This window comes from Sebastes umbrosus, chromosome 24 (assembly GCF_015220745.1).
Source record: "Sebastes umbrosus isolate fSebUmb1 chromosome 24, fSebUmb1.pri, whole genome shotgun sequence".
In the NCBI taxonomy this organism is placed as follows: Eukaryota; Metazoa; Chordata; class Actinopteri; order Perciformes; family Sebastidae; genus Sebastes; species Sebastes umbrosus.
Window position 1 is genome coordinate 13916088 of NC_051292.1, and position 27719 is coordinate 13943806.

The window sequence follows — 27719 nt, forward strand, 5'->3', positions numbered from 1 at the left end:
ACAGTGAAACTATAAAAGCCCCACTTTTAATACCTGGGAAGTGTATTTATGAAAAGCCTGTCTGATATTGAATATGAACGCATGCCAAGCGCTCAACGTGATCGTACATGCGTACGGGTTTGGTCCTGCCCTACTTCAGATGTTTTCTGTTTTTCTTTTCAAATGTCACCGCTGGTGTTGGATTTCAGGTGTAACATATCAGAAAAGGACGGATGTTTTCCATCACTGGTGGTGGAGGTCAGATAGTAAGACACAGTGACGCTGTTCTCATCGGCCAGATGCCGGCGTGGTGGCATAATCTCAACATAATTTAGTATAATCAGTAATCCAGATGGGATTGTGTGTGTGTTGGTGTGTGTTTGTGTGTGTTGGTGGTGGGGGTGGGGCAGGCTGGTACGGCTGTCAATTCCTGACTCACTAGAGGAGTTATGTAAGGATCAGTCTGTATCTGTGGCACTGCAACACTGTGTCAACTTCATCTTTTCTGGGAACAGACGAGGTAATAAATATTATTCATCATGAATGTTTTTTTCAAAGAAACATCAGCAGGGATTCCTACAAACCGTAAATCTGTCCCTCACACTGTACAACAGCTTTTTGAATCCATATCATTTAGTCTGATTATGACATCTTGTCTCTATAATACAGAAATATGACTGACCAGCTTCATGTGACAAGGTGCTGTTTGCACAGAACGTAGTCAAGGTTACCGCTGCATCTGGTATTTGTAATCGCACACTGACAATAGAGCCTGCAGATGGGACACACATGGCGAGCCGTTTTAACATTTAATAGCTGAGCTTGACTATCCGGAATTTACATCAGAGATATCCACAATGGCATTTTGACTAGTCGTGATTAATTCCAGATATCTATAACGTCATTGTGACTACTCAAAACGACAGTTACAGATATCTGTAATTCAGTTCTGACTATCCTAAATAAGTTACAGATATTTCAAACCTCATTATGACTAGTCAGAGTTGTTGTCATGACGTTGCTCATCAAGGCTTCCAGTTGGATATCGGCCAAACAAAGCATCTGAACAGTGTCAGCAGAAGCTTTTTCTAACTTGGATAGTTCGGTAACGTTGGAAAGATATTCACAGATTCAAACTGATCAATAACTCATAAGTTGTTAAAACACATACGACGAGCCTTTAGTCCTCCGAGCTGGACACATAACATCGGTCTCTATGTGCAGCCGGCTGTGAGACGACGAGCGGTCGGGGATCAGATAGTTAGAAAAGGACATGAGATAGAAAGAGCTCATCATCGAGGAATCTGTGGCCAACGAGAGCTTTGTTCGCTAGAGAGTTGTTGTAGAAATGTACGTGTTGTAGATTTATCGTCACACTTTATCGTCACACTTTATAAACCCATACGCAGTGCAGCGCCATAGTAGTCATTTCACCTAGTCAATACTCTAATTCTAGATATCTGTAATTACATTCAGACTAACTCCAGTTGGAGATATCTACAACGTCATTTTGTCATTAGTCAAAATTCAATTTTAGATATCTAAAAAGGACAATGTAGAGATCATCAATTGAAGGGAATTAAAGATGTCTTGAACTGGAATTCTGACTAGTCACTATTCAGTTGCGGATATCCGTAATTCACATGGCGGATATCTGCGACTGAATTGTGGATATCTGTAATGAGAACCCGCGTACACATGAATGAATTGTACTAGTCAAAATGTAATTACGGATATCTAAAATTAGAGTTTTGCCCAGGCAAAATAGAATTAGGAACATCGTGAATTACAGTTATGACTAGGCAAAATGACGCTGCAGATATCTCGAATGAATATCCTGCCTGGCTATTAAATGTTAAAGCGTGCCATAAGCACAGACCTGCTGCCTTCAGACGCCTGTAAAGACTTCATACATGTCGTGTTGTTGCAGCTGACAGATGATGATAAGAATCAGACATCAGGCCCTGTCTTCCTGGCCATAATACTGCTAATTGTGTTTATTCTGTATAATGAGATATGTCTTATGTTTGAAGGATGCATAGTGGAAATAAAACAGACAAGCCAAACAGGATTAGAAAGGTTTTTGTGATGTCCGCTAATGCAGTCAGCCTTGACAGCACGCTTGCAGTGTGTTTCTGGCTTGTTAGTGACACAGGTCTGTGTAGCGTCATCACACTGAAAAAAATTACAAATCCTTGACCAAAATCCCCAGTTTGAATAAAGTGTATGAAATGAGTTAGTCTATTTTTATTAAATCAATTTTCTTTAATGAATAGAACTCGTCAGTTTCGTCAACATAGATGAGGTGATGACGTCATGTCGGATTCGCCAAGTGAATGCAGATATACATACAATAAGATCTTTTTTGTTGTTGTAACGATTTGATTAACTTACTATAATAGTGTTAGAGACAAAATAGATTTTTTGATATTGTGGTTAGATTGCTGCTAGACCGCCCCGTTAATGCAGGTGAAGGAAATTGATTTTTGACCGCAGTGAAATTGTTGTTTTTGATAAGCTAAACGCCGACAAATATGGATTGAAGCAGAATATTTCCTTAGATTTTGCAACCAAGAAGCAAAAAATATATATCTTTTTGTCGACTTCTGTATAAATTATCTAGTAAGTGTGTTATTATGATTTAAGTTATACAGCAAATGTAATTTTGCCAACCTCAGAGCAGACAAATCCTTTACCCGGACCCCAGGTTGGGAACCACTATACTAGGTCTTGTGCTACCTTCTGGACAGAATGTCCTCCTCTACACCACAAATAAGAGAATTTAATCAGGACATTCATGCTCCAAAAAGATGAACTGTTTTCATTTCGGCCACTGTATGAGCTTTTTTTTTTCTCTTTGCACCATTATTAAAATCTCATCTTTGTAGCGTACACGAGCCATCTAATAACCTGAGGTTGTGTTCACACTGACAACAACACTGCATGAAAAAACCTCCCCATCTAACTATAAAGTGAGGAATCTCTGTCACATATCCCGAGAACTGCTCATCCGATCTACTTCACACTTGGTGGGTGTGTTGCTGGGGACCCAAGGGGGTGCTTTTTCAAATTTGGTCCAATTTTGGACACAAATTAATATAACTTTGAATAAACAAGCGAATGGCGCTCTGTTCAACAGCGGGGCTTCAGGGCTCTACAGACTCGTGTTCTGGAGTCAAGGAACACAAGAAGATAGCTTACAGGAACAGCACCCCTCTGCCATTGCAACTCAAATTGTGTACATTTCTGCCATACTAACTTATTACCGCTCATTAAATTTATGCTGTGCTTTATACCTACTGTGTATGTCAAAGCAAGCGACTTGGTTGTGTTTTTCCAGCCCAGTCGCACAGCTGTTTGTGAAATATTCACGAAATTGAATGTATTGATTTGTGTACACAGACACAAATTTCACGTGGTCACCACGTAATCCACGTGATTGTGAACTGGGAAATATAAAGAGTGGCATGGATGGGTGGGTCAACCGGTGACCGGTGTTCATGTTCCAAGTCAAAATTGATTTATTTGCCAAGTAACTTCCGTGCTTAAGTTACGCCACTTCCGGAGTTATTTTAACCCAAACCGCAATCTTTTCCTAAACCTAACTAAGTAGTTTATGTCACGTAACTTCTGTACTTAAGTTACAGCACTTCTGGTGTTATTTTCCTAATGCTAAGTAGTTTTATTTTGAAAAGACTGGAGTGGAAATTGCCATGGGCGCCACCTGTTGCTGGACAATCGTAGGAAAACGCATGTTGTTGAAAGTCGTGCTGAGCATCACGGAAAAAAGGGAAATTTGTATCTATGTAGACGAATCAAATAGATTAATTTTCATGACTATTTCACTAACTGCCGTGAGACTGTGTTGGTTTTTCCCCCGTGAGTAAGACTGTATTAGTGAGTACAATCATTTATTGATGCTTTATGGGCTCCCAATTCTCACAAAGTGATTGTACTCCTCTACAGGAGGAGTACAATCTGTATTTCCCTGCTGTTGGACTTGTTGCCTACCTTGCCCAGTGGTGTATTTGTTGTGAACCAGACTTTATTTCACTGGTGTTTCTGACCTTGAGTAGTCACGACTTGAGCGTGTGACGCAACTATGTCATAGCAGATGTATTGTTCAGGACCCGAGAACACGCAGTGTTGAGTGTGAAGTTGTTTGTGTGAGCAGTTCTCTAGAAAGCTGCAAGCAGTAACACCACCGCCCGAGCATTTGGTCCGTTCTGAACAGACACTAGTTTATTTCAATGAGACCACTGTGTGAGCACAGACGGCGTGGGTCAACCTTTGTTGTAACATGAGCGAGGTACATTCATTCTACAGTTTGTATTGCGATCATTGATGATATAACTTGATAACACGAGTTATATAATTGTTGTTTTTTTGAGTGCAGTCTGGTAAAAGACAGATTGCCAATGCTGAGCACAATCGTGATAAACAGAGAATGAACCATTTTATTCAGATAACCTCATGGTCTGTCCTCTAGTGCAGGGGTTCCATAAGTTTTCCTGTTCCGGTTTCCTCCCACTCCCATGGATGGATGTGGGTCGTAATGACATTTTTAGTCTCTTTGTCCGTGTTTGCGATCTCTGCTGTCTGTGGTAGTTTCAGCCTCAGGCAAAATACTGATTATCATACCGATGATCATGATTGACAAGTGGTGATGCATTAACTTGACCAGCTGAGGGAGTGGGAGGGGAAGAACAATGCAACTCTTTGCCTCAAGCCAGAAAGTTGCGTAATAGAGCGACGACAGTACACCAGATGGAAGCAAACGCAGATGGCAGAGATAAAGAGCAAAAAGGACAGACGGGAACCCTCCAATCCAAAACGTCCCCCAACTCCTTCTGTTCGCAGGACTCTGTGTAGTTCTCAGTATGCGTGTTGTTTGTCTTTACTTGTGAATGACGATGCCGCAGCTCACTCGGTCTACCGCTCCATGAAGGTGACCACTGCTTGTGAAAACCCAGACTTTCTAGCCTTATCCCTAGAATAACACTTGTTAGATGCTGTCTCATAAGTTGTTGAAGCAATTTTTGGGTTGATACCATTTGTTACACAGATTTGGTGCTAAATTTAATCATTTTTTTACCACTGGAGAATTGATAAAAATGATTAATAATCCCTCCAAAATACCACATTAAGACACCAAGACCTTGAGGAGCACTATAGAAAAAACCATGCAGTGATTTAGGATTAAAAACTTTTGACATTTGGAGATTTCTGCAAGAATTGCATTTTTCGGCGAGCACTTGTGTTGTGTAAACAGCTCAGTCAATCTAGCTAGGAAAGCCATCCATCCTCTGAATGCTCTAAGTCTCTAGTTTGATCCATCCCTCCTCTGAATGCTCTAGGTCTCTAGTTTGTAGCTGTAAAGTTTCACGAGGCTGTGATTATCTACAGGTCCCCACAGGTTATGCAATTCCAAGACTGTTTAGGGACCCCAGTATGCAGAAAAATTCCAATGCACCGTTTTAGAATAGGCAAAAATAACCCATTTGTACTGCATTCAAAAACTGCATGGTTTTTGCCAAAAACTGCATTTGATTCTCATAAAGTGGGCATGTCTGCATGGGCAGACAGAGAACGCATTTTCATTCACATATCTTGAGGTCAGAGGTCAAGGGACCCCTTTTGAAAATGGCCATGCCAGGTTTTCCTCGCCAAAATTTAGCCTAACTCCTTGCCGACAAGCTACTATGACATGGTCGGTACCAATGGATTCCTGAGGTTTTCTAGTTTCATATGATATTTATGATGTAGCTTGACTATAAAACACTAAAACTGAACCTTTTACAGCCTCTGAAAAACAGTAAAGTCGGTCCTGATCGCGGGTCTCAGAGGGGAGATTATTGTACCCAATAGTGTCCACACATTTCCTGTCAGGTCACTGTTGAGGGTTTGTGTGATTTTGAGGAGATCTATGTATATGGAACTGTAGTAGTAATACAGAACACGGCTGTGCTGCGAACAGTGCCCTGATGACCTGCTTTGAGTAGGCGACAGTGGACAGTGGAAAACATAATGAACCGCTGGTGACGGTTACTGTGCTTCTCTAGTCTTTGCGTTGGTCTGTTTCTACATCTGATGTTTTAGACCAGAGCAAGATCTCCTCAGGCCTGCAGACCTGAATACAGAACATTTGATACAGATATTTATCACCCTAAAGGTTTTGTTGTTGCTTCTGGCCTTTCCTTTAAGGTCACCTCAGGACAAAATGTTCACTGGTACACAGGGACCACAATGTAACGTAAGCGCCAGAGAATGAACCATTTTCATTTAGGTAATGAGTTTCCCTCCAGTGCCCTCATTTGGCTGAAATCATCTTTGTACACAAGATGTTTCATAAGTAATAAGTCATTAATATGCTGAGCACAGCCACATAGTCTGTTTGGTGTGTATGAAACAATAAACAATAAGGCGAATGTCGTTTACTCCGGCCTCTGTTGTCTATACTATCATACTATCAAATAGTAAAAAGCCTGATGCACAATGAGATATCATTTTATATATCTCTTTTCACGGTGATAGTCATATCTTCGGGGGTACAACACATGCGCAGTAAAATCTGGCCTGCACTCGCCGAAATTGAGCCAACCGCAGCTTCAGTTACACTGCGCATGCATTATACCCCCATACCCCATGGGCCTTGCCCTAATCCAGGAAGCCGGTGGCTTCCATTCCATGGTTATATAGGCTGCAGATTGGTCTGAAAAGTCTGCATTGTTTCTCACTCTGACAGCAGTAAATGCTGTTGTTGGTTAGTTGCCATTTATACTGGAAATGGATGGCAACCAACAGCTGCCTGGAAGGTCAACCAGTTAGTATTAGCTGTTAGTGTGCAGGGTCAGAGACAGGAAGTAGGTTAATCAATGTCTCTGATCACTGCTGTCCCCACCACAGTGGAGAGAGTCACTTATACACTATACCATATAATGTATCTCACTTCTTTGCTACTGGTGAAATGTTTTCACAAAACACTAAATCAATAGTTATGCCACAATTAATATTATGATTGTGATACAATCAGTCTGGATAATAAGTGATTTACAGGATTGATTTCTGCAGCATTGTTGTGTAGTGAAGTACTAAATCATCATTTCATCCGGAATAACATTAAATCTGCTGCGTAACCATGTCGTAAAAAATTCATCCTGACTCACGGGTGTATTGGCGCTGACAAGGGTCCACAGATGGAGCTGACACAGTCAGCAGACAGATGGTGCAGATCTGTACTTGGTGATTCATCAACCTCTCTCTTTGGTTTTTTACGTGCACATCACTGTGAACATTCAGTCTGCTGGATGCTTTTGTCAAAGTTACATTAACCCCTTACCATTCTGACCTCTTTTTTAGAGGGGTATGCTCTATTGTGTCTCATAAATTGTTGCAACAATTAGACAGACCTCATTTTCTTAGCCGTGAGTTAGGCTTGGTCGTCACTGCCAAGATGGCGACAGCCGGAGCCGCCCACTTTGAGCTTCATTTTTGCTCTTCAGAAACTTTATTGGGTGACGTCACAGAGACTACGTCCATATTTTATACAGTCTATGGTCCTTCCTCTGAGTTCATCCAGTGTCTTGACTCCATTATTCCTGTACAGCTCATGGCATCACTACCCCCATTAAGTAATGATGATGGGGTCTAATCACCAACAACTTCTACAACTGCTGCTGACGCTACAACATCTGCCTAGTAGTACTGCTGCTACTACTATATTGTCACTGCTACTGTCACAAATAATGCTCCTACTATCACAATTACTACCACATCTAACACTTCATTTGACACATAAATGGAACACTAGCATGAGATAAGTATTTATCTTCATCAAAAGACCCAGTTGTATGGAGGATGGAACCTGCCAAAATAAAAAATAAATGAATAAATAAATAAATGACTCGATGAATAATTACATGTCATTAAAGGTAGCAATAATAATATTAAAAATAAATGTAGCTATGAATTAATTGATAAAATGTGACATAAATTGATGTTTCTGTTTTTAAATTGCTTCTTTAGTTATTTATCTTTGTATTAATTCCCTTATTGATTTACTCTTCTGTTTAATTTTCTTTTTTATTTATTTATGTATTTAGTTTTATTAATTTTGAAATTCATTCATTTATTTTTGTAATTTATTTTTAATTTATTCATTTATTTTTTATTTTTTAATTTATTTATTTTTGCGCTTATTTTTTTTAATCTATTTTATATATCTATTTTTTAATTAATTAATTAATTAATTAATTAATTAATTAATTAATTAATTAATTAATTTATTCATCAATGCATGATTTTCCCTTTGCGTTTTTCTGTATTCTTTTCTTTACACATTTCTTTTGGGTGACAGCCCCCTCATTTGCATAATGAAGCAGAAATGTAAAAAGAATACATAAAAGGGAAAATCCTGTAGAAATGAATGAATAAATGCATACATAAATTAATTTAAAAGTAAATGGAAAATAAATGCAAAAATAATAAATAAATAAATAAAAAACATTCAAAAATAAATGATTAAATAAAAAATAAATGCAAAAATACATACATATAAATAAAAGGGACATTTAACCAAGACTAAATAAATAAGGGAGTGAATACAGCGATAAATAAATAAAGAAGCAAATTTTAAAAAAATGCTACTTTTAATGACATATTTATTTATTTATTGTGTAATTTATTTATTTATTCATTTATTTTCTGATTTTGGAAGGTTCTGTCCTCCATACAGTTGTCATGACAGTCAACAGGTTTAATGCCACTTACTATTAAGTACAACTCTTAGTTTAATACATTAAGCAAAGACCAAGTATTATTTTATCTGTAGATGTGATTTCCACAGCTGCTAATCTCCACAATCACAGACAGCAGTTCTGATGTTCATGTCTTACATTACCACTGTGTTATCAGATGTGAACCTGGGCTCCCTGCTCGGGACCTTTTTTAGCTACTCATTAGGAAAAGTGTTTTGCTTTGGGGTCAGGTTTAGGATTAAGGTTAGCATTCATAATCAGAGTCCTTCGTTAGACAGGAACGAAGAAAATAGGTCAGCAGTGGGTGTTGGGAAGTTAAAAGGATCTCTCTGAATTGTGTGTCATGCTTTCGAGTGGCATTTTATTTGTCATGGAAATGCTGAGTGGGCGACGGATGAGAGGGAACAGTGACAGAAAGGAGAGGAGCAGGTGTGTGTCTGTGTGAGATGTGTTCTGTCTGTCAGAAACCATAATCAAATGCTTTTATCCCCTCTCCTACACACAGCATATAGATCATTTATTGCTATAAAAAACAATATTTTTATGTAACAATCAGGACAGTTAAGTAATGCTGATGCCATAATCACAATAAAGATGTCGTTTCCATTAAAATCCTGAAAGAGGTGTTTGATAAATAACCCATTCTGATAGAAAGAATGACAATTCTTACATCCTTTACATTGATATTTGACCCATTCCTTATAAAATATCTGTTAAATAATGCTAGTAAGTGTGACCAATCACTGCCCTGTTCTGCATTTCAAATCTGCACAAAGACGGTGCTGTCCCAGGCTGCATATCAACCCCTACAAGCTCCGCCAACTCAGCTTCACTGAAGTAAAGGATGGGAACGCTTCTTCCAGTCAGTCAGTTGGTGTGTCAGTCTGCCTGTTACCATGGCAGCTAAATGTGCACTCTTGACTGTTGTTGCTTTTCATCATCAAATCATTAGGTTAAAGTTAGATAACAACATGTTAACGCAAACTCGTTTTAACGCCACTAATTACTTTAACGCATTAACGCAATCAGTCGTTTGGAGGTCGTAGTGGCTCAGTTTTAAAGCTAGAGTGAAGATACTGGTATCATATGAAACCTAATGAATCCATCGGTACCAATCATGTCATACTAGCTTGTTGCGAAGGAGGCGAAATAACGCTCCAAACTTACGCTAAATTTTGGCGGGGAAAAACTGACATGGCCATTTTCAAACGGGTAAAAAGGGTTCTATCGGTACCGCTGCGTACTGGCACACTTCGAGCACTGCATAGAACCCATTTACATTCACATATCTTGAGGTCAGAGGTCAAGGGACCCCTTTGGAAAATGCCTATGCCAAATTTTCCTCACAAAAATTGAAAACTTAAAAGTCGCATTAATGCATTAAAGAAGTGAGTGGCATTAAAACAAATTTACAATAAAGTGTTATTATTGCCTTAACACTGACAGTCCTACAATATACCGAATGATTTTGAATGAAAGTAGGTCCTTCAGTGTGAGACCTGAGACTCCTATGTTGGATAATCCACTCTGATCTTTACTAACAAAATATCACCGTATGCACAGTGATGCTCCGCTGACTCATTCCTGCGTCATTCAGTGTCATCAAACACGGTCATAACGTTGCTCACGTCAGCTCATATCAGAGTCAAACATATGGCCAGCCTGTCACATCACACGTACACAAAGTCATCATATGTCACACACTGTCATGTCTTATCATTTCTATGGATCTGTACTTCCTGTAGTGGAGGACTGACCATGTCATACTAGCGTGTCATGAAGGAGGTTAAATAACGCTTCAAACTTAACGCTAAATGTTGGCGAGGAAAAAACGGTCATAGCCATTTTTCAAAGGGGTCCCTTGACCTCTGACCTCCAGATATGTGAATGTAAATGGGTTCTATGGGTACCCACGAGTCTCCCCTTCACAGACATGCCCACTTTATGATAATCACATGCAGTTTGGGGCAAGTCATAGTCAAGTCAGCACACTGACACACTGACAGCTGTTGTTGTCTGTTTGGCTGCAGTTTGCCATGTTATGATTTGAGCATATTGTTTCATGCTAAATGCAGTACCTGTGAGGGTTTCTGGATCAATATCTGTCATTGTTCAGGAATTTAAGGCCTGAACGTGTTCTTCATTACTGTGCTGAAACTCATGAGGCAACCCCGTTACTGGATACTGGATCACGGACCGTGTTGTTTGTCTGCCTGCTGGGCAGCTCCCTCGTGTGGAGAAGCGTTGAGCTTGCTGTTTGTGTGAGTGTGTTTCAGTGAAACAGTAAAGTTGCTGAGGCTGTGCAGGATTTTATTTACCCTTTGAATTTATTCATATTAAATTGTGTAATCCAGCTCACATTGAATCAGCATTAATAATTCGTTAATACTTTATATGTGCTCCAAAATCTGATACATATCTGATTTGTGGCTTGGTTGTGAACAGTCAGTGTATGAAGGTTTATAACATTATAATAGAAGTATATGATGTCCATCCTTATGCTCTATTATGTCTCATAAGTTGTTGCAGCAATTGTTGAGTTGATACCATTTGTTACACAGATTTGGTGCTAAATTTAACCATTTTTTACCTATCGATAATAGATAAATATGATCAATAATCCCTCCGAAATACCACATTAAGACACCAAGACCTTGAGGAACACCATAGAAAAAGCCATGCTGTGATTTGGGATCAAAAACTTTTGACATTTGTTGATTTCTGCAAGAATTTGCATTTTTGGCGATTGGATGGCGAACACTCAGAACCCCCCTTATTGTCAATCTAACTAGGAAAGCCATTCATCCTCTGAAAGCTCTAGGTCTCTAGTTTGTGGCTGTAAAGTTCCATAAGGCTGTGATTATCATGTAGCAACGAACCACCATAAATTACCCTGATAAATGTTCAACACTGAAACATGTTCCTGTTTGGTAGGCTACATGGAATGCACACATGCATCGTGATGTAAACAGTGCAACACAAACCAGACGGCCTCAGTCTCTTCAGAAGTGAGAGACTTTCAGTCAGGCATGTGACCGGGCAGCTAACAGCAAGACCCTGATTGTAGTCATTATCCACTTCCTGGTTTAGAGCCGGACGGGTAGTAGAGGAGCAGTTAGTATTTACCAAAGGGCGCGTGTTGCAGCGTGCAGTTGTGTGTGTGTGTGTGTGTGTGTCAACGTACGCCTCACATGGAGTGTAATTAAACTCTGCAAGAAACTAAAGAAAAAGAGAGGGGGGGAGGAGGACGAGGAGGAGAGGAAACAGAGTGTGAAGAAGAAGAGGAAGAAGAGGAAGAGAGGAAGGAAGAAGACAGAGGAAGGAAAACAAGAAGCAACTAAGAAGAGTGTCACAGAAACACTGGACTACTACTGATACTACTGCTGCTGAGTGGGAGATGTGGAGAGAAATGTTGGGACGGATTATCTCCCTCAGGACTCGACACTAATCTCTCTCTCTCCACACACACACACACACACACACACACACACACACACACCTTGTGTGTCTTGTAAAAGACCTTTGGCATGTGGATTATTGACTTTGTAGCCTCTGCAGGGTAGCCATATTTGAAGTCCTAGAGCAGTTTAAGCGTTCATTGTAGTTAAATTACTGAGCGTAACACTTAGTTTGAGTTGTACCTTCATAATGCTACTTTGTTTAGACATGAAACTTTAATGTTTGTAGTGCTGTTGTTGCTGCAGCTGGAGCAGAATACATTTCATTGAGCAGGTTTCATTGTAATACTGTGTGTATAGTACATGTAGTAGTTTGGAGTAGCTTTTGGAACAGTCCTGAGATCCAGGAGTTCTTTAAATGTAGTGATTTTAATATAGTACCCTGGTGTGCTCCCTTTGGTTCTTTGAGCATAAACACAATCAGTCTTTGTCTCATGGTTCTAGGTTGTATTTCCTCCTATGAGAACTTAATGACGTGACTGCGGTGAAGCAGCTGGGGCTCGAGAGTGGGGATATTTTTTATGGAAGATTGCATCTGCAGCTTGGTGATTTCGTAGATAGCCTTATGAACTTCCTTGGGGAATATTTGGAATACTTAAAGTAACGTTTGGAGTCCTCCTCTAGGATTTTTGGGACTTTTCATTCCAAGACTTATTACAAATTTAGCAAGAATTACAGGAGTTGTTGCCAAAATGTGCCAAGGGTTAGGGTAAGGAAGTGAACAAGTTGCCTGTGATGGATTCTGAGCCGGGAGCAGACACTGAACAAAAAATGGAAGAGACAGAAATCGAAGGAGAAATCTTGCTAAATGTAACAGGTGATAGAGAATTCAGCTCCGCGTCCTCCTCCTCCAATTCCTCTCTACCCTCCTCCAACGTCCCGACATTCTTCTCCTCGCACCCTCCGACATGCGTGGAAGAAGAGAAGGACGCGCTGACCGGCTGCTCCAAGTCTTTAAGCGGACTCAAGCTCTTCTCCAGGAGGTAAGACTGAACGTCGAGTGAAAACAAGAACCTGAATATGAAATGGTTTCCAAAAAAAGGATGTGGATGGTGCCGTGGTTAGCGCTGTCGCCTCGCAGGAAGACGGTTCAAACACGGCCTGTCTTTGTGGAGTTTGTTCTCCCTGTGTTAGCGTGGGTTTGCTCCGGGTACTCAGGTTTCCTCCCACAATCCAAAGACATACAGGTTATGTTAATTGTTGACTCTGAATTGCTCATAGGTGTGAATGTGAGCGTGAATGGGATCGGCTCCAGCCCCCCAGTGACCCTGAGGTTACAGATAATACATGGATGGATCCCCTCCTCAGTGTAATACCTTCTTTTGACCAGCAGGTGGAGCCATTGGCTGTCACTCAGCCTCCTGCCCTGATTAGACAGGATGTGAACAGATGTGCAGTACTTGCAAGTCACATGAGGGCAGCTCACAGCTGCAGTAACAAGTCTTATCTATGCACACACACACACACACACACACACACACACACACACCTTCACACCCACATTGCTGTCTCTGACACACATAAGACCTCAAGTATAGATCATCACACAACCCTACAGACACCCATTTGATGAGTGCAATTCAAGGTTTAGTTCAACCATTTGGGAGAGAATCCGTGTTTTTCCCGCCGTCCCGGTGAGTCAGGGTTGTATGTAACCTTGCCAGCGGGTCGCTAGTCATCATGTGGAGAGGGGACACGATTCCCACGGCAACCGGGGCAGCAGTTGTCATGCCAACAGTAACAACGATGACAGTCGTGCCTCGAGCTTTTGGCTACACACACACCAATAAACAATTGTCAGGAAGCGAAGGATCATGGTGCTGCACTAGCGGCTAATTTGGTATGTCTGGTGCCTTTTCAGAGATTCAGGAGATGTTGTGTAACCCTGGTGGAACTATCAGATTGATTTACCACGATTCATAAACTACTCCTGATCACTTTCTCTCATAAGTAGAGATGTTCCGATACCATTTCACCATGATACCTCCAGGCTGACAGCACAGTGAAGGCTGCTGTTTTGGAGCGGCGAAAGAAGAATTGATTTCAGTTTTTTTCTGGGTGAATAAATGACGGTATCAGATCGATACATAGACGTGCATACTTGCCTATACCCGATAACAAATTTTGGGCAGTATCGGACGCATTTCTGATACTGGTATCGGAACAACTCTAATCATAAGGCTGAATGATTTGAGGGAAATATCTAAGTGCAATGTCCTCTGACCAATGTTGTGATAAGGATTGAAATAGAGTGAACCGCGGGCCTGTGATATTAAGATAAGTTTGTGTCACGTCATCTGGTTACTTCCTTAAAATAATCAGGTAAAAAATGACACATTTTCTTGTTGTCCTCTCAGGGACAAACTTGGCTTCTGTAGAAAAAACTGATCAATTATCACATTATCTCACATTTATTAAAGTTTTACATTTTGTGGTATTCCAACCCGTCTCACTCCGAGTGCGTCAAGTACCGCACCTTGGTCAGTCCCCGATACCGACGCACCAAGGTGCCCTTTAGCGTCTGTATTGGACACACCAGGCTTTCAACTAACTCCAATGTAAACTGAGAAAGTCTGGCTGGCTGAATTTGAGTTTGTGCCATGGACTGTACAGCCCCGGTTAGTGGCACAAACACACTCTAACGTATAGGCCGACGACACATGTGAAGATTAAACAGTGTTATTTTGTTTGGTTGAATTTTGCGTATTCTTGCCCTGCTGTAGTTCAATTTGTTTTAACAACTCATTACTGTAAATCTAGATTGTATGGACCCAGTATAGTAGAGGTGAAATGCTCATTTCTTTGCAGCAGGTTTGCTACATGTACCGTGCACCTTCAGTTCACACCTCTTCAGTCTTGAATTCCTCATTGAAACAGACATCAAACAGTGTGCTGTAGAAAGGGAGATGTGACTCACAATCACTCTATCTGTCTTAGGCCTTTTTCTGTTTCCTCTTTCTCTCAGCACTTGATGTTTGTATGTGTGTGTGTGAACGTTTGTCACAGTTCAGCTCGTCAAGGAAGTACACACAAGTTATTTTAGTCCTCTCTCAGGCTCTCTCTTTCTCTCTCTGTCTCTGGGCCACGCCCTCTTTCTCTCTCTCTCTCTGTCTCTCTCACCCCTCCCTCTCTCTTTCCCTCTCTCTGCGCCACATTAGCGGTCACAGTTTAGTGAGCGCTCGGCAGATAGATAGATGAGGAGTGGAAGCATGGATGGATAATTTTCTCCTCCTCTTTCAGGTTGGCTCCTAATTTATTCTTTGTTTTTTTTAGAATACTTATGAGGACAGAAAGTAACTTATTGCATGAGCTTTATTTAAGATTCTTAAAATGTTGAATTTAGCGAGGTAGAAATAACTTTTTTTGATTGTTGTGTTGGATTAGTTGGGTCAGGTTGTTAGCGGGCTGATGCAGTGCTGTGTTCTTCCTAGTCTTCAGTCAACTCAGACAAAAGGGGGCGGGGGGGCAAAATTCAATCTGGCCAACAAGGTCACGCAACCTCAATGTTTCCCACAACTTTAGATTTTACTCTTGTTGGTCGACTCCTGTCGGTGTGAGCAACTGTAACCGGGACTTTTAAAAATCAACTTTACATTGTGCAAATAAGCAGAGCATTAAAATCTTTGAAAGACACATTAAGAACATTTTCAAGGAACACTACAACATTTTGGCAACTTTGCTCTCTCACCGAAAGTTAGCTGAGAAGAGTCATGCCTTCGCTGTAGTATAATATCGCAACTGGAAAGGTTTGATGACGTCATTTTATATAATAATAAGTCATGTGCTTCTGTTCGGGACAACGGGCTGGCGGCACATTTTCCAGACTATTGGGGTTTCGGACTAATGGGCCGTCGGAACAATGGCATGGCATCTCGGAATCTTCCACAAAGCTGCTATAGCTTGACAGCTGTGAGTACGTAGTCTACGTTCATAATGATAATGTTGGGGGAGTGTCTTTGGAGCGAGGCGCGAAGGGACGGACTGTCGGTGTTGGCAACTTGGCAACTTTCTCGCAAGATTTAAGGCTTTTAGACTCCAAAAGCAAAGCTATTCTTGGCCATGTTGGTCGGTGCCTTGCTAACCAACAAGATGCAATATTTAAAGTGGCTTTAATCATGTGAAATTTGTCGATCGTATAGTAATGAACCTACAGAAGAGTATCACCCCACACTGTTTCTTAGCTCATTGTTTTCTGGCTTGCAACTTCACTGTTTTGGTTCAGCTGTCATTTCCAGCAGCAGCAGGCAGCCTGTAAAACCCACCGTGCACAAGCTGTCCAGCACCAGTTAGAGACTAGCTGGTGAACATAGTCGAGTATTTAGCAGCTAAAGAGACAGATATTTTCCTCAGCTTAGCGGAGACCAAAAACAGAGTTCAGTTACTAATTGCAGGTTAAAATAAGGCAAATTTGACAACTGGTTTTTCCCCCCGTTTCCAGTATTTGTGCTAAGCTTGGATAAACACGTCCTGGACCTGTATATGTAATGGATACACTGAGATGAAACTTATATCCATTTTCTCATCCAACTCCTTTCAAGACAGTGAGTAATCACTGCATGAATCTGTACGCTCTATACAGACAGTACGCAGCCTCTGCCGTCAGTGTGTGAATGGGTGTGTGAATGGGTGAATGCTGTTTCCTTTTAGTCAGCTTTTTCTGGATTGCGCTCTTATATCGTCATGATGAGTAGAACCATGAAGTCAATGAATGATTATAGATCTGGAATCAACAGGAAGAGAGTGAATATTAAGCTAATGTTGAGCTAAAATACCTTAAATGTATTGTTTTAAAGTAACTGAAACAAGAGTAACCAGTAGTACTAACATGCATAATGAGACAATGACGTAGAAAATACTATGTTTTTATAGTTGTGTTTCTAAAAAGCATTTCAGATGACACTGTCCTCAAACCTCTTACTGGCTCTGTTGCTGTAGTTTACTTAGTACATGTGTGTTTGTTGAAATGTGTGTGTGTTGGTTGTGGTAGTTCCAGTCATTAGCTGCTGTTTGGACTGAAAACATGTCACCATGTAGACAACAGAGACAGAGATCAAGAGATGGCTGCTGTTGACACTGAAAATAGAGAGACAGAGAGAGAGAGAGAGTGTTTCATTATTAGCTATTAGCCATTGGAATGGCAGTGAAAAGGTCTATAGGACTATGGAAGGCAATGTAGCCTCATACAACAATTTGAATTATATCTTATTCCCCGTTTTTTGCGCCTTTTGAAAAGATGAACTTGGTTAGGTTTAGGCCACAAACTACTTAGTTAGGTTTAGGAAAAGATCGACTTGGCTAGGATTAGGCAACAAAATTACTTAGTTAAGTTTAGGAAAAGATCGACTTGGTTAGGATTAGGCAACAAAACTACTTAGTTAGGTTTAGGAAAAGATCGACTTGGTTAGGATTAGGCAACAAAACTACTTAGTTAAGTTTAGGAAAAGATCGACTTGGTTAGGATTAGGCAACAAAATTACTTAGTTAAGTTTAGGAAAAGATCGACTTGGTTAGGATTAGGCAACAAAACTACTTAGTTAAGTTTAGGAAAAGATCGACTTGGTTAGGATTAGGCAACAAAACTACTTAGTTAGGTTTAGGAAAAAATCATGGTTTGTGTTAAAATAACTCTGGAAGATTCATGACAAATAACTCAACGTTGACTTCTGGTTTCACACGAGATACGAACATCTGTCTCCTGGATGAAAATCTGGTGTTTTTTTTTGACCCACCCATCCACCCCGACCTCCTCCCGTCGCTCTTTATACTTCCTGGTTCACAATTACGTGGATTACGTATAAATTGATTTTGTGGTATATATACAAATTACAGTACATTACTTTGTAGGAATAGCTATGAACGGTGTATGGTCACAGCCAGTGGAACAACAGTCAGTCACTGTGTAAGCTACTAAGGAAGGGAGTGCGGTATCCGTGCATCATACCGCCTCCACAAAACCTAACATCATCAATCTGAGTTAAATCAACACTCCCTGATTTTGATTTAGTGCTCCAAATTCTCAAATTTCTTCCCAGCTCACTGTTGATGTTTTGAAAGTAGACTGTTAACAGTGCTGAACACTGTAACAGGAGGGCTTGTAAAGGCCTTCAACAAGGGGGGTGGACTGAAAACCACCTCTGTCTCTACTCTGTCTTCTAGAAATTACATTCATATACTACTCTTTTTCGCATTGACGTCTTGGAGGAAACAAGTCTTTTCCAGTGTTTAACCAAGACCCACCATCTTTCCTGTACAGACTTAATAGAAGTTTAAAAATAGAGATGAAAGTAGAGACAGCTCTCATTGCATCGGTAAAGACCGGTATAAGGTTCTGTCTCACCCCGGGCGAGGAAAACCACATTGCTCTTTATGTCTGTGTATTTGCATAGCACCACTATTCTACCATGTAAATATTTAACCCGACAGCACAGAGATCTGCATAGTCTCACACACTCACACTGACAAAACCTCTTTATTCTTCCTCCCACACCGTCTACCTGAGTTGATTACTCATTCAACAGAGGTTTTACACTCTTTTCTACCTAAAAAGTTAGTATTCCTGTATTCTAAAATGTTTCCACGCGGCTAGCATCACAGAGGTTGCAGACATTAATAAAACACAGAACGTCCAGACAGTGAATATGCAGTCTTATTGAGTATTGCCAGATATTATTATTTATTTAACAGTTTGTGTTCCTTTGATGGAGTGATTGATTGTGTGCTAGTCCATGTGATGTTGCTTGGTCCTTCAATTGATTGGTCTACCTGGATTTGGTCCAATTGCAGCGATACATCTTGACAACTTCAGGTCAGCTTACTATGAATTTGGCATGAAGGATGATTCGTAATGTATTTTGGTCTGATGGTGGTGCATGATGAAAGATCAGGACTATCATCACCAGAAAAATAAAATAAAAATAAATAAATAACTTGATAAATAAATAAATATGTCATTAAATGTAGCAAAATAATATAAAAAAATAAATGTAGCCTTTAATTAATTGATAAAAAGTGACATTAATTGATATTTTAATTAGCCTTTTTATTTATTTATCTTTGTATTAATGCCCTTACTTATTTACTCTTCTGTCTAATCTTGCCTTTAATTTATTTACGTATTTATTTGATTAATTTTTACACTTATTTATTTATTTATTGATGTATTTTTGCTTTTATTCATTCATGCACGATTTCACCTTTTGCATTTATAAATAAAAGATAAAATTAAACAGATAAATATTAATTAATACAAAGATAAATAAATAAAACAGAAAATATCAATTGATGTCACATTTTATCAATTAATTAATGACAACATGTATTTTTTTATTTCTATTTTTGCTACATTTAATGACATATTCATTTATTTATTAATGTATCCTGTGTGAAACTAAAAGTAACGTTGACTTATTTTGTCACGTGGCTCGTTGGCATCGTCAGTCCCGTGAGTCGCTAATCAGCGAAGTTAACGTCAACCACGACTATTTCCTAACCCTACTTAAGTACATGCGTTGCCTAAACCTAACTTCCTGTGAAGTTTATTTTGAAAGGACACTATGCATGCCGTCGCTGGTCCCAGCCCTGATTTGCTTCATTTCTGTCTTTAAAAGGAGTCCTGCTCTCTTCAATAGGAAGTCTCTATTTGTGGAAACGAGAGACAGGAAGATGTTTTCCCGCCTCCAGATGCAGATAGAAATATCTCTGTGTTTATGTCTCAGTTCAGCCAGACAAAGAGCGTTAAGCTGCGTTCACATGCAAATACACACTCAGGTGGAGTTTTATTACGGAGTACTCTCATCCCATCTCTTCCTCACTCTCCCCTGTTATGGTCGGGGATTATCATTGGAGAAGGCAGCTGTTACATAACAGCATCACACACACACACACACACACACACACAGTGGGGAAAACACGTTGTCATAATATAGTTGTTTAGAGTCAAAGGGGAGAGGATAGAGATAGAGAGGGACGGATCAGAGGGAACATAAGTCTCTAAGCTAAGCATTCATTCTACACTATAAACACGGCCATACAAACACATTATAGCTCGACTTATACCAGTTTTTGAGGAGCTGTTGACTCTAAATTGCCCGTGTGAATGTGAGTGTGAATGGTTGTCTGTCTCTACGATACCTGGGATTATCTCAAGCAAGTTAGCAGCGGGATGACAACTTTCACAAACTCGTTCTGAAGATTCTCGTGCTTGAAACTAAGACACACCAGTGTGTGACTTTGTGGGAATGATACCGCTTTACCACGGACTCCAAACAACGGATAAGAGAATGCATGTCTAACTAACACCAAGAAGAACAACTGTTTGGCAAAAAAATCTGCGAGTCCTAAGTGGAACTCTCTCGGTGCAAACTAAGAATAAATCATTTCCCTGGGAAATGGGAAGACGAGTGATAGCCAGAGAGCCCGGCGCCCTGAGATTTGTGACGCCATCGGCTGGCCTGTGCTTAGTAGGACACAGCTGTGGACAGCTGCGAAATGAAGAGTTAGCAACAAACCTCCCCAACAACAACAACAAGTTGAGGACAGATTTGCACCAGGACTGCTGCAGGACCCTAAGATGACCTGGATATCCTCTTAATGCCCTGTCTACGTGGACACCACACGTATGCCTGCAGACATTGTTTTAGGGAAATGGAATTTGTCTCGACGAGTCCGGAGTAAAATTGTCACCTCTCTTCCTGCGTCACCCTTCTGCTGGAAGGTCAAGAGACAAGAAGAATCAAAATAACTACAAGTCATAACACAGCAGAGACTTTAAAACATAAGGGTTGCTACAAACAAGCTAAAACAATAGCTGTCTGTATATAGTCTAACTGTCTAGCTTAGTTTAACACGTATCTTAAACTTCTTGTAAACTCATCAGCTGGCTGTGACACCTCTCTTTTACCGACAGTACCTGTAGGAAGTGAATGGTAAATGGACTCGCACTTATAAAGAACCAAACCGATAAAGAGTATCGAAAAGAGTAGCAGTATATTGGCTAACTTGGCTAAACTGCAAGGGAGTTCTGTGGTCTATTTGAAACGTGCGTGTCAAAGGGCCGACACACAATCAAGATCATACACCGGATTTGATTATTAGCGACGGTGTTGCAGCACTGTTGTCAGGGACGTTTTACTGAGACTTGGCCAAACACGCAGCCTCTTATTAGCCTCTAATCTCCAGATATGTGACTGTAAATGGGTTCTATGGGTACCCACGAGTCTCCCCTTTACAGACATGCCCACTTTATGATAATCACATGCAGTTTGGGGCATATTTTTTATGCAAAATGCAGTACCTGTGAGGGTTTCTGGACAATATCTGTCATTGATTTGTGTTGTTAATTGATTTCCAATAATAAATATATACATATATTTACATAAGCCAGCATATTTGCCCACTCCCATGTTGATGAGAGTATTAAATACTTGACAAATCTCCCTTTAAGGTACATTTTGAACTGATAGAACTATAGACAACCATGTGATGAATCATAATTAAATGTTTTGCATATCCCCTCAACCTTTAGATGTCAGTTAGAAAGTGCTTGTGTGTTTAAGTCAGTGGTGGTGGTGATTCTCTGAGATGGGACTTCCTGTTCGACTACGATGGTTTCAGTAGCAGATGTCTCATCTGACATCTCGTGTTGCATCTTTTCTGTTCTTATACACTGGGGGAATCGGTTATAAAACTGGTCACACCACATCTCGTGTCTTCTGGTCTCATCCGAGTTGGGTTAGTTTGTGGTGGTGTGGTCTGCAACAGTGTGTTGACTTAGTCATTTTGTTTTCTGGTAAGCTCAACGGTTAATGTAGAAACAAAGACGGAACAGATCTGTTCATTTTTCCACCTATCATAACCAGCGTCATGTTTACTGTAAACTGTGCTAAACTGTGTCCGCTCCAGGAAGCACAGCAGCTATTTGACACCTTGTTGACTAATAAATAAAGGACACGGCTACCACGGTGAAAAGAGTTAATGATTTCACAGTTCTGCGTGTTGCAGTTTCAGGCTTGATGTTTAATATGCAAAAACTTCCCATAGTAGACAGGATGAGTCATCCTGACTAAATATACACTCAGTTTACACTCATGTCCACCTGGCTCACACTAATACAGTCTAATACAACATTCAGTGCAATAGATCCTGCCTCATGCAGTTGTCTGATGGGGCAAGTGAAAAATAGATGTGATCGTTATTAGGGATGCCCCGATATTCAGTAAAAATATGCGATCGGGATATTGGCATAAATGCTTTTGTTTGAGTGCCCAGAATACGCTCCGCTGCTCTGAGAGTGCGGTGCTCTGAATAACTGAATGGTAATGTTACGTTCCAACAGCGCTCCAAATTTCGATCTTTTCCTAAACCTCACCAAGTAGGTTTGTTTCCTAAACCTGTCAGAAAAGGACATTCTGTCAGAAATCACTGAAAGCAAACTTCTCCCATGTCACTAAGTCACCTAACAGCTGATGTTAACAGATGTCCCATTCCATACATTATGGTGCATTCAATCTCTGCTCAGTGAAAATGAGCAGTAGGGGAAGGTAAATTATCACGCTATCATGCTGCGTTCAAATGTAATCTTGTAAAACGTAGTTTTTGGAGCGAAATGTGAATAAATCCAGTTGTTTGAAGGAGATGTTTTCACAGCAATATCAAATAGATGATAGGGAGGGAATTATGGCCTGTTTAACTTATGATAATACATAAAACTAATAACCAGAGTTGGGGATTGTTGAAACAAGAGGAAAGACTAACCACCAGCCAGTTGCTGAAAATGGAAAGGCTTCATGGAGGTTGTAATGTCTAGAGTGTTTGTTTCTGTAAGGATGTTTGTTCATACCTTAGCCATCCAGCATGACAGATGTGCCCATGTATACTAGGCACAGTGAAACTCGTTCAGGCCTGTGCTAAAACCTCAGTGATGCAGTGACTGCTTTCGGGGTTGCGCAACACTTCTAATATGAAAGGAGCTTCCTTTCTTTAGACTCTCTGTGTCCGTCCCCTAAAGCAAACCATTAAGGTCGGCGCACAGCAGGCAAAGTTCACTGCTGTTGTATTCTATACGAAAGCACTACACAAATGTACTTCATTTCCATGCCAGACCTTCACCTATTATTGTATTATTGTCTCTGAATCCATGCAAATCAATGGCTGGAGGTGCTCTATAGTTAAATCTGTGGCTTTGGGCTGATGTGACGCTACAGACTTCAGGTTGGTGTCGTTGGACAAAGGCCTTTCTCAATTTACCTTTAGCTCATGCTTCTGCTAATGACGGCAGAAATAGATACTCTCAGACTCAGCAAAATGTGGTCACCAAATACCTCAGAGCTCAAAACAACAGATTCATACTTCAAAAAAAAAAAAAAAAAAAATTCAAATCAAGCCTGGGGGCATCGGAGCGTGACTGGCTGAACCCAGTGCACTTATGGGCCTTTTTGTCCCAAAAGTCACAGAAGCTAAGAGATCCAGGAGCTAAATGAGGAACTAAAAGTTAGTTTTTTTGTATTTGCGTTGCTACTGTTTGTCAAGAACCACAAAGAAGAGTTGAGATAAGTGATAGAGAGGAGATCAGCTGAGGTGAAAAGCAAGATTAAAAGCACCGGAAGGGCAAGACGTCAAAAGTAATTGTGATCTGCTGAGTAATAGTCTTTAGTGTATAACTATGGAGGATGAAACCTGACAAAATAGAAAATAAATGAATGAATAAATAAATAAATGAATAAATAAATAAATAAATATGCCATTAAATGAACCAAAAATAATATAAAAAATAAATGTAGGCATTAATTAATTGATAAAAGGTGGCATAAATTGATATTTGTTTTAATTTGCTTCTTTATTTATTCATCTTTAAATTATTTCCTCTACTCTTCTATTAAATTTCCCCTTTTTATTTATGTATTTATTTATTTTTGTGATTATTTTTGATTTATTTTTACATTTATTTATTCATTATTAAATTGTATGTATGTACTTGTGTATTTATTTGTCAAAAATAAATAAATACATAAATCTAAAGGTTGATACAAATAGATAAATAAAAGGGGAAATTAAATAGAAGAGTACTGGGTAAACTTATATATTACATTTAAGATCGTGCTCCAATTTCTGTGTCCATAAGGACACAAGACGCAGTAATGCACCACTCATGCAGTCATGACACTATGAGTATCGCTAAACATCGTAAAAGAATCAATCATACTGTGAACGTTGAGGGAACCAGTGAGTTTCTACTGGTTGATACCAGTTTGACTGACTTAAGGGACTTTGAACAAAGCAGCACTGCATCAGGGATCCATTGATATTTATAACTTGGGAGGAAGGACTTGTTGTATCAGTAAAGTTTGTGGAACAATTCTCTCTGTTTATGCTATTTATGGAAACACATTTAATAAACAGAAAAGCCTATTTGTCCCTTCAGCATCTCTAAAGGAAGATTGGAGAGAAGAGGAGCTGGACTACCACCATCATGTGATATCTGACCTTTAACCTCTAGCTTGGTGTCAGAGCAGACACACTGCTATGTTCTTTACCCAAGTATATCATTTTTAGTACCTTCCATATTGCACTGCACTCCCGAGACATGATGGATTACTTCTTCCAACGCCATTTCTGCCGTCGCCAAAAAAGACCGAAGCATCCGGCTGCGGTGCGTCAGCCAGGTCCCGCTCTTCAGACCAGTAAAGCCAGGAGGCGCTCTAGTGCTGGTCTGCCCTCTGCAGCGTTAGTGCAGTCCAGACGCTCCTCTATTGGTTTACCTCCAGTTTGTACTGACCAGCGCAGGCGCCCCAGTGTTGGCTTACTGGTGGCCAGTGGACAGAGGCGGCAGTCCATTATAGAGGGAGGATTAACAAGTGAAGAATCTAGAAGAGGAGCTGACGCCTTCATCAAGAGAGGAAGAAGGGGATTTAAGTATAAACCTCAGCATGCTCGCGGCGGTTCTGGCACAGCCCCCTACGTGCATCGTGGGATGGCGATGCGAAATCGGCGTCCTCCTAAAGTAACATCTATAGAATCCCACTTACTAGGATCCTCCATGTTACTCGCGAGTGTAGTCCAGATGGGCGTGAAGGAGAAGAAAGAGGAGGAGCTAGACGCCTCGCCATGTTCCTGTTCGGAGTCCGACGGAGAGGAAGGGAGCGATGAAGACGTGGAGAACAGAACTGGAGGAATAACAGCTCAGGTGCACTTAACCCAGGCAGTCAATATGGAAAACGTTACACCCCGCTCTTTACTCCGCCCTCCTCGCTGTCTGAGGCGAAACTCCTCCCACCTCCTCCCAGCGGACACTGTGTTTGGGAACAGCGAAGCAGGTTATGGAGTTCATGGTCGATATAATCCACGAAGGTCAAGTCAAGCTCGCAGGGCTTTTACGAAACAGATCCAGACTTCCACGACCAGCCCCAGTCTGGGTCAGCTGGGCTCAGCAGGTCTGAGCTCCGAGCGTGGGGCTCCCGCTCAAACAGATGTGGCCTCCTCGGAGTCTACGCTCCATAAAAGCTGCTCTTCACCACTGGGGGGACCAGAGGGAACCATATACTATGATCCTTATCTGGAAACATGGGAGAACTTCCTGTCGTATGTAACACACACACACACACACACACACACACATGCAGAATAACTACAAGGCATTTCTCACCAGTGCGATGTGAAAATGTGGTGCGCACTTCACACGACATTCCTTCAATCCCTGCAATTCAGAGGTTTTGCAGGTTTTGTGCTTTTTGCTGTCATTGTGCTTCTTCAAAGATTCAAGCTTAAACTGTGTTGAGCCACTAACAAGTTTAGAGTTGCCTGCAACGGATGGACCACATTGCCTACAATAAACACAGAGTTCCCCTCGTACCGTAACCACGGGTACTGTGTTAGCCATTGTGGCTGAAAGTGGTACTTCTTTTCCTTCCCCTGTCTGTCGGCCAGTCTCTCCGTGCCTGTTGCACATTCATCATCGGTAGTGTCTGAGTCGGCACCTCTGTTAGACTCTCCCTCACCACCAGCTTCCTCTTTTCTCTCCTCATTTGGTTTTTTAAAATAATCAGCGATAGGCCGCTTCATTTTGGGGAACTGCGAAGTTTTGGCGCCGTGCAGTGTGTGATGCGCGTGCGAAGAGGAGAGTGCAGCAGGGGAGAGAAAGGCTGCGCCAGTGAGGAACAAAAAGGACGGCTTTCATCTGCAATATCCAACGCTCTTACCGTGTTACTAAAATAGTAATGATCATGCACTCGCACGAATGCGACTAGGTACAAATTTAACTCGCACACTCCCGAAAAAAGGTTGCATATGTGGTCGCAGTGTAGAGCCCTGCATTACCATCTTCATCGTATCCCAGCTGCTGGGCGATTTCAAGCCATATATTGTCCTTTATTTGGTTGTTGAGGCACAGTAGTAGTGTTTGTCGTTCATTATTGGGTGTTGAGAAGGGGACGGTCCGTTGTAATTCACAAACAAATTCTTCATTCTAAGCTTACACTCATTTACTGCCTACTTCTACGGGTCATTTACCAGTTTTTCTGCATAACTTGTGAAGGAATGTTCCTGCAACACAGACAGTACAGCACCTTTAGTAATGATGTCTAGCTAGATATAAGAGAGCTGTTGATTTAACAGTCTGTCCTAATCTGAAGTCGGGCTGGAATTCTGATCAGCCACTCCTTTTACCTGTTGGTGCCAAAGTTTCATACTGACCGTAAGTCACAGGATGACAGTTACATTCCACTGAAACATGGATATGTTTAGTCCCTTGTGGATGATTTTGTATCAAAAAGTATCTTGAAAACCATTCAATTTGTTGGGTATATTCATAGTCCACATTATATTTATGGTGACCCTCTAACCTTTCCCCTTAGTGTTGAATATCATGCAGAACCGTCACAGATACCACACACGATATCTGATAATCTGAGAGGCAGATGCGTAGCCTTGAAGCTTCTTTTCCCTTTTCCTTCTTCCCTCTTCCTTACGGGCTGCTTCACAGAGATTTTTAAATAAAGTATTTGTCAAAGCCTGTCGTTTTAGTTGAATCACTGGAAAATGGTTTATCCGGTGCTCACATTTAGCTGCTGATTAAAATATGTGAAACTATAAAAAAAAACATCTTCACTTCCTGTGTGACAGCTGTAGTTTGAACACTGACACCAAATAGCAGCACATAGACAATAGTCTGATGGTAAATGTTGAACTTCACCATACAGTTAGAATGAAATGTCTTCATGTTTCTCTAGTAGGTGTGAATGGGAATAGTTGTTTTTGTCTATGTGTGTTAGCACTGTGATAGACTGGTGACCTGTTCAGGTGGACCCTCCCTCTGACTCACTGGGAGGTTCTGAGGTCAATGAAATGGTTACTATGGGGACTAACATCATGACACATGGATAGAGTTGGGTTCATTGGATCCATCAGAGGGCTGTATGGTGGTGCAGTGGTTAGCACTGCCGCCTCACAGTACAAGAGTCGTAGGTTCAAACCCAGCTTTGGACCCGGGTTCTTTGGTTTCCTCCCACAGTCCAAATATTTTCTTGCCTCTCTG

General features: G+C 40.8%; 1 protein-coding gene across 5 annotated transcripts in view; it reads left to right on the forward strand.

Annotated features, from left to right (window-relative positions):
* Window positions 1-27719, forward strand: part of LOC119483766 (diacylglycerol kinase zeta-like) — a 100988-nt gene that overhangs the window by 13318 nt on the left and 59951 nt on the right. The window contains exons 1-2 of one of the 5 annotated variants that reach the window (XM_037762212.1): window positions 11798-13176; window positions 24612-25768. The exons of 2 other annotated variants lie outside the window; for them this stretch is intronic. In XM_037762212.1, coding sequence (XP_037618140.1) covers window positions 24774-25768 — 995 coding nt within the window. In that variant the 5' untranslated portion in view covers window positions 11798-13176; window positions 24612-24773. Of the gene's footprint in view, window positions 1-11797; window positions 13177-15307; window positions 15434-24611; window positions 25769-27719 lie in introns of those variants that run through there. 2 more of the 5 variants (XM_037762211.1, XM_037762214.1) reach the window with 2 other exon arrangements.